The sequence below is a fragment of the Paramisgurnus dabryanus genome, chromosome 10 (genome assembly GCF_030506205.2).
Source record: "Paramisgurnus dabryanus chromosome 10, PD_genome_1.1, whole genome shotgun sequence".
Taxonomy (NCBI): domain Eukaryota; kingdom Metazoa; phylum Chordata; class Actinopteri; order Cypriniformes; family Cobitidae; genus Paramisgurnus; species Paramisgurnus dabryanus.
Window position 1 is genome coordinate 13978134 of NC_133346.1, and position 13536 is coordinate 13991669.

Below are 13536 nucleotides of genomic sequence, written 5' to 3' on the forward strand. Positions count from 1 at the left end.
ATAGTCTATCATAATTAAGATTAATTAAAAAATTTATTTTATATTACTAAAGTGTGTACTTTTGCCCGTAACTGTTCATCTCTAGCATTACACTTTGTGCTAGTACAGACCATATATAAAAATTGGTGGCTTTATATTTAATCAATGTGTAAAAGTAATTTAAGGACCCAACATTATGCCCAAACCAATCTAGTCACAAGTAGACAAAATGTACAATTGTAACCATAGTTACCACAATTTCCTTCCTAATACTTTTTTATAAACGACTATTAATTTATCATACATTTAATTTATATTAATTATATAATTATAATTTAAAGATTAAATGTGTTATTTTAAATATTTTAATTATATATTTTAATACTGTGGCGGTGACATTAAACGTAGTAATTTTAATGGATACTGTGTACGGTACTTTTGTTGAAAAAAAAATTAAACGTTAAAACGTTTTAAAAGCTCAAAAGTTCCCGTTATGTGCAATCCCCTGGAGCAGGCGTCTATCGGGAGTGCTCCTGCGTGCATGATTAGTGGACGCGCGCTCCCGCGGACCGGTGGTTAAACATGGCTGCTCTCAGCAAGTCGATACCGCACAGCTGCTATGAGATCGGGCACACATGGAATCCGTCATGTACGTCCTCCACCCTGCAGGTGACAGCCGGAGCTTTGGAGGTCTCCTTCAAAATATATGCACCTCTTTATCTGGTCAGTGTAATTTTGTTAATACAACGTTAATTCTTTAGCACAAGGGCGGACTTAGCCAGACTGCTACGCGAGAGTCCTGCAGGGAGATGCGAGGGCCATGTTCGACTTGGCGCAGACCTATCGGAATATTGCATCAAAGTACCGCGAGAGCGTTTCTAACGAATCGTTATCTCGCGGTAGTTGATGTCAGAGTCGATCGGTCTGCGCAGCGTCGTATGATGTCAAACAAGCTTTATGTGTTTATTATGTAGTTATTACACTAATCCAGGTTTTATACCTCTAACGTTTACATTTATTTAGCTTTATAATGACAGGAAAGCTTGATAGACCGATTCTATGATCTGATATAATCGGTTACGTAAAACTGATTCAACTGTCAAATACTTTGTTTGTGCCGTTTCTTTATTTACGCCTTTCATCCATCATTATAAATGCATAATGTTTGTATTGGCACAAGGTTAAACGTCAGGGTGGGTCGTTAAATTATTAGATATTAAATCATGTGAATGACACACTGACTGGTTGGTTTTGCACAATCATGCATATAAAACCGAAAGTGTCCACAGTTTGCCAGTCAGTCAGATTTGGACATTTTACAGAAGCAGAAGTCCTAGATTTAGGACTAGACGAGATGTTAAGTTTGATATAGTACTTGTCGTTAAACTGGTCAACAGTTGCATTGTGATTTTAGCAGTGTGAAAAAAAAATGGCTTGGGATTTCCTTGTTCTTCGTTGTATACCATAGCGTTCAATATCTAGGCTAGCAAATAAACGGTTGCAGTAGGTTATAATCTGGCAGGAGGTTAACATCATTGACTTTTCAAATACGTAATGTTGCCGGTTTATATGTCACCTCCTGAAAACCTGCTGTATTATTATGTAGATAAACATCAAGGGCACCGTGATATTGGCATGTGATACCAGCAACCTTCTGAGCTTTTGACACTGTGTAATACAGGCATATCAATCACAATTCTCTTTAAAAAGTGCACAGGAGGACACTGAATATGGTGACTAAATGACAAATGGATTTGTAGATAGTGTATACCAGCTGTATGTCCTTATAGATTATACAGTGAGTGTTGCATCATAGTGTCAACCTTGGTTTTGTCATCAGTATTTATTGCAAAACAACATTTATAGTTGTGCAATTTCTGAAGAGTTAAATTCATTGTTAGCAAGTGCCATATTTTTGCGAAAAATGAATGTTGGTCTCTGATTACTAAATACTTGAGTAGCATTGATCTTTTTTACTTGAAAGGGTGATCATGTTACCTAGTTTTGAAATAATGCAACAGCCTGAGTTACTGCTGAAGTCTTTGGGAAATCACTTTATATTGTTACACAAGCTGTAATGTCAGTCAGTGTGCCTTTCTTTAAAGGTGCAATGTCGGACTTTTAGATGAATCCTTATGGATCCTTTTAGATGCTACCTCATGGGGCATACACACCGAACGCGAGTTTAACAATTTGCGCGAGTAGATACATACAAAGTCAATGCAAAGATGCGATCACACTCGTCATCGCGTGGAGCGATGCGAGTGATGTGATATGGGCAGTGGGCTTGCCGAGAAAACACGCGCTATTCTCCTCAAACGCGTCTTTGCCCAAGTTGAAAATATTAAACTTGAGCGAAAAAATTTGCATGACACAAAGTTAAATCCTACGAGTAATCTAGAGCGAATAACGCGATGCCCCGCGTTTGGTGTGTACGTAGCATTAGTTTCTGTTAGATGCCGCAAAAAACCCACACTGGAGCTTTAAAATAGCGTAGCAGTTCCTATCACAACACTGAGCAAATTCAGTAATCCTGTGAATTTTATGTAGGGCTGCGCATTATATATCGAAAGTATTAAATCAGCGGAAATGTGTGTATCGTTATATGCATATAACAGTGGTTTGCAGTAATTGAGATTTAATTTTAATACTTCAAAAATGTAACATATTGTCAAAGTTTTAGGTTCATGCGTGTACATGTGCAACTGCACATGATATTGGTGATATTTAATTTAATTTGTTATGCTGCGTATACACCAACCGCGTTTCAGGCGTCAAAATCGCATCTACCGCACCTAGTTTGCCGCTTGAACAGTTTTAATGCATTTGCGCGTCAAGAGCGAAGTAGTCGCGCGTCAAACGCAAAATGCATAAAATGCTTAATTCGCCCCATTCGCGCGAACTAGACGAGCGAATGAGGCAGAAACGCGTCTTCCTCCGCCGCTTTTAAAGCCTCATCCGCGCCGCGGGACCTCCAGACGCGCTTCAACGCGTCTTCACATTGACTTAAGATTGAAATCACTCGCGCTTGCCGCCTCTACCGCGGTTGGTGTAAACGCAGCATTATGCAACAGTAAAACATGGGTCTTCATATTCAGAAGTTGCTGTGATGCTTTCTTTTCCATAAAAAATATGAAACAAAATAAATATATTTTAATACAATTTAAGTTGTTTTTAGAAAAAGAAATGTCACATCGCATATTTAGCATTCTATAGCATATCGCATTTTCTTCAGTAGTGCAATGTAGCCCTAATTTTATGTTTGATTTTTGAATAATAGTGTTTGAATAACTGAATAATAGTGTACAGCAGTAAAGCATTTAGTTTCATTATTATTACAGCAAATTTGTAGCAAATTTCCCAATGTGCATGTTTGCAAATGAGCTTTACATAAAACATTTTAATGATCTAATATGCAAAATAAAAAGCAAAAAAATTATAATAATTCTTAGTACACAAACTAAGGTGAACAAAAATGTAATGAATTTCATAAACAAGATTTCAGAGGGGTGAGAGTGTCTGAGGGAATAACACCCAAATTCAAACAGTATGACTGAGGTATTTTTTTTACTTTAAAATGTATTTTGTTTCAGATTGCAGCTATCCTAAGAAGAAGGAAGAAGGATTATTACAAGAAAAGGTTGATTCCTGAAATCCTGCAGTCCACATCTTTCTTGACGGCCAATGGAGGCCTGTACATTGCATTCTTCTGCATTCTTCGGTAAAACAAATACGTAATATGCAACTCTGGGAAATGTTTGTTCTGTAAATTTTTGCCACGGGTCACTTGCCACGTGCACAGACATTCAAACATGAATTGTACAGCAACCTTTGAATCCCTGTGGCTATCAGGCGTTTAAAGTTTGCACATGAGAACTTTACCATCAATAAAGTATTGTAAAGACCTTCGTTGGTCCTGAGACAGCCTGAGATAAAGTTTGGATTTATGACTGGTATTGTGCATGACCAGTGGAGGCAATGGAATGTACTTAATTTTTCAATATAAATTCTGTCAAACTGAATTATTGCATTCTAATATTATCAAAGACCCACTAATAGCTTTAGTCCTTTTTTGTTGGAATTATTTATGCTGGTATTCTGATTATTAATGTCCTTTTATCTTTCCATTGTTTTTGTTTTTTCCCAGGAAGCTGTTGGGGCGTTTTTTCTCCTGGTCGGCTGGTTTTGGTGCGGCACTGCCTGCCTCATATATCGCCATACTGATAGAGCGTAAAAGCAGGTCAGTCGTGATGTTACACCGTAGCTACCCCAGACACAAACAGTGCCACGTGACAAAAGACAATAGAACGCATTATAAGCAGTGACTGGACAGAGTTTGGACACATTTCCAAAATGTCATAATTTCCTCACCCTCATGACACCTCAGATGTATATGACAAAACATGTATATAAAAAGGCTGTAATTTTATGTTCCTATAAGTCTGAGATGGCATGAGGGTGAGTAAATTATGTAAACGTTTGCACAAAGACATTAACTTTATTACTAGTTTATTACTGTTCTTACTAGTATCTTAATTTTTTTGTGCAGGAGAGGACTTCTAACAATTTATATGGCAAACCTGGTAAGATGATGATTTTAGCATAATTTTTTGTTTCGGTTCCACTCAATTAAGTCTTCTTGACGGTTCTTTCACACTTCCACGATTATTTCCTGGCAGCAGTCAGCATCACATCTGTTATCTGTCACTTACGATACTTTAAATGGAAAGCGATGGTCAAAACTGTCTGTTTTAAGCAAACCGAGGCTGATTTTAATGTTAAGTGTTCTGTCATTTCCAGGCAACAGAGACAATTTTTCGGATGGCTGTCACAAGAGGTCTAGTTAAACCTGTGAAGCATGGAGAGGTACTTCCTTCCCAGATTTTCTGGAACTTTATTACATTATTAGGCTAGTGAAAATAAGTATTTTACTACTGTTGATAGAATTGCACTACAAAGCTTTATTATTATTATTATAGTCATGATGAACTCATTACAGAAAGATCTTTGTGATGACTCATCTCATAATCTCATCTTGCTTTTCAGGTTCTTCTCTTCTGCTTGACTGCGTCTCTCTACATGTATTTCTTCAGGTTAGTTAGTCAGGTTTTTGTTTTTCAAGGTACTCTGACTATAAACACATGTACGGCTTAATTGATAAATATGAATGTGGAATTAAAAACAGTACAAATTATCTCTACGTTGTCTCAAACAACTACTGTAGCTTCTCTATTGGTGCTTTTCCATTGCATAGTACCCCACGGTTTGGTCTGGGTCAGGTCAGCTTACTTTTGGGGGCTTTTTCACTGGGTGCAGTACGTAGTACCCGATACTTTTTCTGTAAGTACCACCTCAGCTGGGGTTCCAGGCGACCTGAGCTGATACCAAAAAGTGATGCGAAAACATTGTAGATCACCGATTGGTCTGAGAGAATCGTCACTACCAGCATCATCTCTATAATGTAAAGCTTTACCTTTGTGCTAGCTCGGGTAAACCTGTTGTCATCTGTGCTTTGCTGTAAGTTTCCAAAACATTCACAGGTTGAGAATCAGGAACACCAATAATGTGCCGCAGTTTGCAGTTTGTGGCGGCACATTCGCGATGCGCAAATCCGCATGTACTATGCTTAAATGCAACTTAAATGAGGCTCAGCAGGGTGCATCGACTGACGGCACGGGCCGGGCGTGTTTGTACAGAAACTGTCATGTGAGACAGAGGTAGTGAATAACGCAATGTGCAAAAATTTATTTGTGGTGGTGGTCAGTTTTAATTTGTGGCAGACTGAGAAAGAAATAAATGTATGGGAATGTACACACAGAACCCTTATGGGCGTTTTTACACGTTACGCGGCAACCGCGAGTGTTTAGTTATTTTTCAATAGGAGACGTGCGGTAAACAGAAAAACGCGGGTGGTTACAGAAGTGAAGCAGAATTGGTCCATACGCCTTGCTTGTGCACCCAAAATCTTATTCCTTTTGCGAACACTGCTGTTCATGGCAGGCGTCATTGAAGATAAAAGATTGGCACTAAATGCTGCAGAAAATGCTTCCACTACACTAGAAAAGCTGTAGCCAATACACCGTGTGAAGTGGCCTTTAATCTAGTTATGTCAACAATTAATATTTCTAAAAAAATACAATAATATATTTCTTATGTTATCTTTAGATGTAAAGACAGTCTGAATGGCTTTGCATTCTCTGCCCTTAAGTAAGTGCTTTTTTACTTTAACAGTCTGTTTTTTATTTACTAAGGATTTACTGTTAGTCCCATAGCACCACAGAAGTGACCCTGTTCGGTGCATTTACACTTGTAGTTGTTCTGTTAAAGACTGTTATGTGTGTGGTTGTGCCAGATTTATAGTTGGGAAAGAAGAGATCCCTACACATTCTCTGGCCGAGAACACAAACCCACAAGGCTCGGAGAGACCCACAACACTGGCGGATCACAGACACGCATCTACCTCTAGAGGGAGCGGCATCAGATCACTTGCACGAAGACTGCTAGAATCAATGTGAGTGTCACATAACTTCTTTGTACGTTGCAAACTTGCACATTGTACTATGATATTTGTGGCACAAAAATGTAAATGTCATGTGCTAGCATTCATTCGGTGTGTATTGTGCACTTCAGATGCAAACATGGACCCAGGCATAGATGTTGCAAACACAATCAGGACAACTGCATCTCCTACTGTGTTAAAGTAAGAGACCTCCTATCTGGTTGTCACCATTTTTTTTTTTTTTGTTCTGAGAGCTTGCGTTTGAAAGAGTGTGGGATTGTGTAAGCATAAGAGTTTCATTTGGGTGAAAGGGGACGTTAATAGCAGTGCTCTCTGCTCTTTACATGGATTGTGATGCTCTGGTCTGTGTTTTTAAAGGGTTTCATCCGGATGTTCAGCATGGGTTATCTCATTCAGTGCTGTTTGAAGGTTCCCTCAACATTCAGACATGTCTTCACAAAACCTTCTCGCCTGCTCTCGCTGCTGTACAACAAAGAAAACTTCCAGCTAGGAGCTTTCCTGGGATCTTTCGTCAGTATATACAAGGTACTTCGATCCAGTGCTTTTTCTCGTTTCTGAAACTAATGGGTTTTGTTTTTAGCTTTTGTGAAGATGTTAAAAGCTTTTTCTCCATCTTGCTTCTTTTTAATGACAGGGCACAAGCTGTTTACTCCGATGGATGCGTAACCTGGATGATGAGCTCCATGGTCTCATTGCAGGTAAATTGTGTTTTGGACTCTGATTTCGCACAGCCATTAGAGGTTCTCATTACCTGTTTTTAACTATTTATATTTTCAGGGTTTCTTGCTGGCACCTCAATGTTCTTCTACAAGAGCACCTCAATCTCCATGTACCTCTTTTCCAAACTAGTGGAGGTAATCATTAACTTCATTTACTAGTAGCATTTGCATCATATGCGGTCCTCCGATGTTATACAACATGCCAAATAAAAATTCACCAATCAAAAAGTACCTGTAATGATCCAGTGCCTGTAAATCTCCAAATATGCATTTGCCATTTATATTATAAAGTATATTTACTCATTGTGTGCTGCATATATGTGACCCTGTCTGTTAGTCAATATTTTTCACTGAATGTTCTTTACATTGTGTAGGATGGTTTTATGTAGAAAACATAAAATTTAGTTGGGTTTTCACAGGCAGGGTCACATGTGATACTTTCTTTATGAATTTCTTCACTATGTGTCTTCAGACATTGTATTTCAAAGGCATTGAGGCAGGCAGGTTTCCATACTTCCCTGAGGCTGACACAATAATCTATGCCATCTCCACCGCCATCTGTTTCCAAGCGGTAAGTTGAATGTTTTCAAAATGTACCCAAAGCTCTATTTAAATGCACAAGGACACTTCACAACAAAGTACAAAAAATGAAACGCATTATCATGCAGAATCTAGGAGAGGCCAATGCCATCTGTGACTTTCTGATTATAAAATTAGATACCATGAATTTTTTTAAATATTGGAAAAAAAAGTTGATTAAAACAAAACATTTGAACAAAATATAAAGTTTTAAATTATAGGTCCCCGCCCACTCCATGTCAATAAATGGGACATAAATTAAACTTTATATTTTATTTAATATTTATTAATAGTTATTTTACTTATTTCTTATCATGTTCATGTACTTTTAAGTGTTTGTTTTTCTAATAAGTTTGGTTTAAGTTGGATATTAGATGCTATTAAAAGTAGAGATTCACCGATATATCAGCCAATAATTGGTATCCATCGATAAAAGCAATTTTTTGCTATCAGCCGATGTTTTTAAAACAGCCGATATCACTCAGAATAATCGGCTATCGGTGGAAACGTTTAATATCGGTGCATCTCTAATTAAAAGGGGTGCGACCACTTAATTTGTGTGTTTGTGTTAAATGGGAAAATGGGTGGCGCCTTAATACAGTGGCTCCACCTTATGATCGCTACTGCACAGACTTCAAATAACATCATCGGTGCAAGATATCAGCGGCCATTTTTGAAATTTTGGTTAATTTTTTATGTGATACGTTTATGGAGACACTTTGCTCATATTTTTAACAGTCTGTGTTTCCAGTTAATGTGATTTTACATCCACAAAAAAGATATTGGAACCATTTTTTTGTGTAGATGCCATTCGGGTTCATATCTGATAGCTGTGACATTCATAGTTATAAGTGTGTTTTTAGTAATTATGAAGCTGAAATTTTGTTTCTGTGGCTCAAAGGGTACAACATTGTGTTAGCAATGCAAAGGTCATGGGTTCAATTCCAGAGAACATACATACTGAAAAAGAAATGTACAGATTGAATGAACTGAAAGTCTTTGGATAATTTTTTTTACCATAAATGTATGTGATTTGTTCACAAAACTAATCTTTGTCAATAACCTATTGTGGATAATGTGGTCATCTCAGGCTGTTATGGAAGTGCAAAATCTGAGACCATCATACTGGAAGTTTCTGCTGCGGTTGACGAAAGGCAGGTGTGTATAAATGGAGAAAGATGATTAATAATTATGATATCTGTGTTTTTATTCTTGACCACATCAAGCTATTGATTTCTTTGTCCAGGTTTGCTCTGATGAACAGAAAAGTGCTCGATACTTTCGGGACCCAAGCTTCTAAAAAATTTGATTTCACACCGAAACTTGATCCCAGATATGTGCTGTGTCCCATGGACATGGATGTACAGCTAGGCTGACATAATAAGCTAGATGTCTTTCCATAGACCAAGATTTAAAAGCTCTCGATCTTAAACAAGATCTCCCTTTACTACCCTCTCTCGCCCTCACACTGGTACATGTTGACTGTAAGTGTAAAGGCGGTTTTATGTTTACTTTAATGATGTGAATCTTTTTGTAATGACATTTTGTAACATAATCATCATAGGCTGGATGTGACACAAAAAAAAAACTATTTGACCTTCACAGGATAATGGTTCCTTGTAACCTAAAGATTCAAGATGCAACCATAGTTTAAACATTTAACCATTAGGCTTGAAATTGAGATGTTCTGATAGCGGTTTATCTCATAAATCAGTTCAAATCCTAATGTTTGGTTACCAAAATGATCAATAACTTCCGATATCTGCCGTAGTCAGGGTATGCGGGTTAAGCCATGTGAAAAGATCTTACTAGCACTATTGTTGCGTGTGATCTCTTCCTTGTCTGTTTCATACGACACTATATTAAGTCTTCTCTATAAACGGAGGCTTTTAATAGAAAGTTAAAGGTTATTGGTATAAAACTCTTGTAATCCACCTTTTCTTGTAGTATTCTGGTTAATATTAACAGATAGTCTATTTGATCTGAAAACAGATTAACACTCATTTTAATTGTTTTAATCTTCACTCTTAGTAGCAGAGTTTCTTTTTGATTAGCAATAACAATCTGACAATATATCAGAGTATTGCTGTTTATTTGAAAATGTAATTTATGTAAAAAGATAAAAGCCTTATGTCTTTGTTTATATAAAGGCAAAAGCTTTATATTAAAAAAATGAGACAGAAATAAGGTTTTAAGATTTTTTTAATTTAAGTGTGTTTGTTTGATTGTTTTATTATGCCTGGTGATTCATGAAATCTCACATCAGATTAAGGCTTAAATATATGAAAGTTTATTAAACCTGTTTTTTAATAAAGCGATGCTAACTTTTATTACATTTTTAAGAATTTATTTATTAAGTATTACCTGAGGTATAGACCATGAAATATTTAAAGTTTGCTTCAGATAAAACAGATATACTGCAGATATTTAGTAATGAATGGCTGCATTTTTATTAATGTCCACTGGATGGCGATGCTACATTTTATTATAATTGCAGGTCAACACAAAACTATGATTGGACGCCAAGTGCTTTGCAAACATTTGCAGTACAAATCGAGTGTTGTATATTTATGTAAGAGGAGTTTAAAACTTTTTTTATTTTATTTTGTAGTGCATGGTGTACATGGGATATTAACACTTTCCCCTTACAGCCATATACAGTAGGAAAATCTATATGTTAAAGGCGGGGTGCATGATCTCTGAAAGCCAATGTTGTCATTTGAAATCACCTAAACAATCACGCCCCTACCCCAATAGAATCTGGACCTTGTTTTGATAGACTCGCCCCACACATACGCAACCCAGGCAACGATGTCTAGTAGACATGCCCCTTACTACTGATTGGCAACAGTGTGTTTTGGTAGTCGGCCCGACTCCCTTTTCCAAAGCATTTTTCAAAAATCATGCACACCGCCTTTAAGTAAAAATACACAGATATTTTATTTGACATAACGACTACTGATAATTACTTGCAGTAATTTGTAACTCACAGTCACAATGCGTTTAAAGTTATGAAAAAGTTCACAGAAAAACATTTATGATTTATGCTATTTGTATTGTGTTCATGATGTTGACAAATCACATGAAATGGTTAAAGTTTAAGTTTGTTTTAGCTATACCACTTTCTTATTGTCTGGCTTTATAGAAAGAGCTTTATATTCAGATCCCAGAAGTCTGTGTGTGAGAGAGAGTCAAGTTTAATCCTGTAACAGAGACAATATGTTCTTGTCACTGTGTACAGAATTGAGATTTATTTGGACTGGCAGACGACTACTCAATAAAGATACTTTCTTATTAGTTTTTAAAAGATTTCCTCTACAGTAAAACTTGCACACACAAAATAAAAACGATCAATTAAATTGAATCTTGAGGAATAAGATATATTAAAATCTTAATTCCTTTATTTTGGACATGAATTACAGTAAAGGAATATACTATTCTGTCATTTACTCACCCTTATGTTGTTACAAACCTGTATACATTTATTTGTTCTGTTAAACACTTAAATTTGTAATGAATCAGGAAACAGAAGCGGCATGGACTTCCATAGGAAAATATACTACCATGCAAGTCAATGGTGCCCCAAAACGGTTTGGTTACAAACATTTCCCAAAATATCTTCCTTTGTGTTCAGCAGAGAAAAGAAATAAATACAGGGTTGTAACAATATAAGGATGAGTAAATGATGACAGAATTTTCATTTTTGGGTGAACTATCCCTAACTTCCTTCTGTTGTGTGTAAAAGGAAAGGTATGTATCGGTATCCACATTTCCAGACAACTCGGATTTAGGGTGTTTTCCACCTCAACCCAGAAATAACGTCTAGATTAAGTAACATTAAAACATTTAGTAACATTAAAACATGTAAAGTGTTCATATTACATTTACATTTAAATTGCGCCATTTTTCAGACGATATTTTTTGTTGAAATAGGCTATCATAGAGTTGTCTGGAACGCATAATAAGTGACACAAACGCGCATTTGGTCTAATGTGAGATCCGTCTTTAATTGTGCCGGTATTTTTGCAATGACCTTGAGCGCGTGTCATGACAGCAAACTTTCTCACAGATCCGTACATCCCTCGTGCCGAGATTTCCCACGGGACCCTTTAAAAATAACGAGATGATCTAGAAGTTTCGTCGAGCACTTTTCAGGTACCCGGCCAATCAATCACTTTCAGCCGTCTCCATGGCAACAGAATCTCATCAAACAGCCTGAAGTACCTCCGAGGTAGAGGGTGTGAATGTGTGGCCGCACACTGTACATTAGCCTACCTGCTGCAGCCAAACTGAGCGTTAAACGGTAAGTTGTTAACGTAAAAATTTAAATGTGCTGTTAATTTATTCACCCTCCTCAGGACATTCAAGATGAAGGTGACATTTCCTCAGTGAAACGGTAAAGATTTTAGGTGATTTGATTCATGAAATGCAAGTCCTCCAATATTTAATGTTGTTGTTATAAACAGCTTAGCTTGTTTCACATTAAATGCGAGAACCCTTTAAGTTTGAACAGATTTTGATTGGGTTTCAATGTTTTATCAATTATCAGCTCTGAAAGTCAAGCCCCCAAAATATAATTCTTACGTATCGTTTTCGTTGTGATGTAGCCTGCAATGCTGTTAAATCATGTTTAGGATAGATATGCATATACTTAAAGGAAAACACCACAGTTTTTCAATATTTTACTATGTTATTACCTCAACTAAGATGAATTAATACATACCTATCTTTTTTCAATGCGTGCACTTAATCTTTTTACAGCGCGTCGTGAATGTGTTAGCATTTAGCCTAGCCCCATTCCTTCCTTAGGATCCAAACAAGTATGAATTTAGAAGCCAACAAAAACTTCCATGTTTTCTCTATTTAAAGATTGTTAAATGAGTAGTTACACGAGTAAGTATGGTGGCACAAAATAAAACGTGGCGTTTTTTTAAGCAGATAAAAAATGAGAAGTATATTGTATGGCAGAAGAGCGCTTAGTTTGTAGCACTCGACCTTGGGCGCAGTAATATTGTTGGAAGTTTAAGCAAGAGGGGGAGTAGTCAGGAGTGACGATGTTACTGCTGAATAGGTATGTATTAATGCGTCTAAGTTGAGGTAAGAACATAGTAAAATATTGAAAAACGGTGGTGTTTTTCTTTAAAATGCGAATGCAACTGTGCACCTTTACAAGGTTACTACTGTAGCAACATCGTGAACTCGCATTGTCTCTCGTCTCCTCACACTTGTCTGGGACCTGATCCAAAGGAACCAATACCAGGTGCAATGTCAAGCTGTCATGTTTGTTAGAAATAGGCGAGAGGTGCATGTGTGAGTGCGGTTTAAGTCAGAAACGCACCGAATCATGCCATGTCCTTTTCTTTTACCTCCGCCAGGTTGTCAGAATCCATGGCAGAATGATGCCAAAGGCACACATACAGGTGTTGTGATCAAAAGCTGTGCGGTTTTGTCTAGTTGTTGTTGTATTGATCGCTGTATGATGCCATCTCTGTGTTGTCACTGCATTTTCAATTGATTTCCCTGTAGAGGATTTGATCTGCCATTAGTCTTACAGAAGACCTTACTGAATGAATAGTTTGACCTGGAGTGTGTGAGAATGTGTTTAAAGGGATAGTTCACTAAAAATGAAAATTATGTCAGCATTTACTTAATCTCAAGTGGTTTCAAACCTGTATAGATTTCTTTGCTCTGGTAAACACAAAAGAAGATATTTTGAAAAATGTTTGTAACCAAGCAGAT

At 37.0% G+C, this 13536-nt stretch overlaps 1 protein-coding gene across 1 annotated transcript; it reads left to right on the forward strand.

Moving 5' to 3' along the window:
• Window positions 1-513: 513 nt before the first annotated feature.
• Window positions 514-11011, forward strand: tmem135 (transmembrane protein 135). The gene is made up of 15 exons (XM_065290716.2): window positions 514-702; window positions 3573-3700; window positions 4127-4219; window positions 4529-4562; window positions 4780-4845; window positions 5026-5072; window positions 6145-6186; window positions 6332-6490; window positions 6610-6679; window positions 6857-7024; window positions 7134-7197; window positions 7277-7353; window positions 7691-7789; window positions 8888-8955; window positions 9044-11011. Exons 1-15 carry the CDS (start codon window positions 562-564, stop codon window positions 9171-9173), a joined length of 1386 nt encoding a protein of 461 aa, XP_065146788.1. The 5' UTR covers window positions 514-561; the 3' UTR covers window positions 9174-11011.
• The last annotated feature ends 2525 nt before the right edge of the window (window positions 11012-13536 follow it).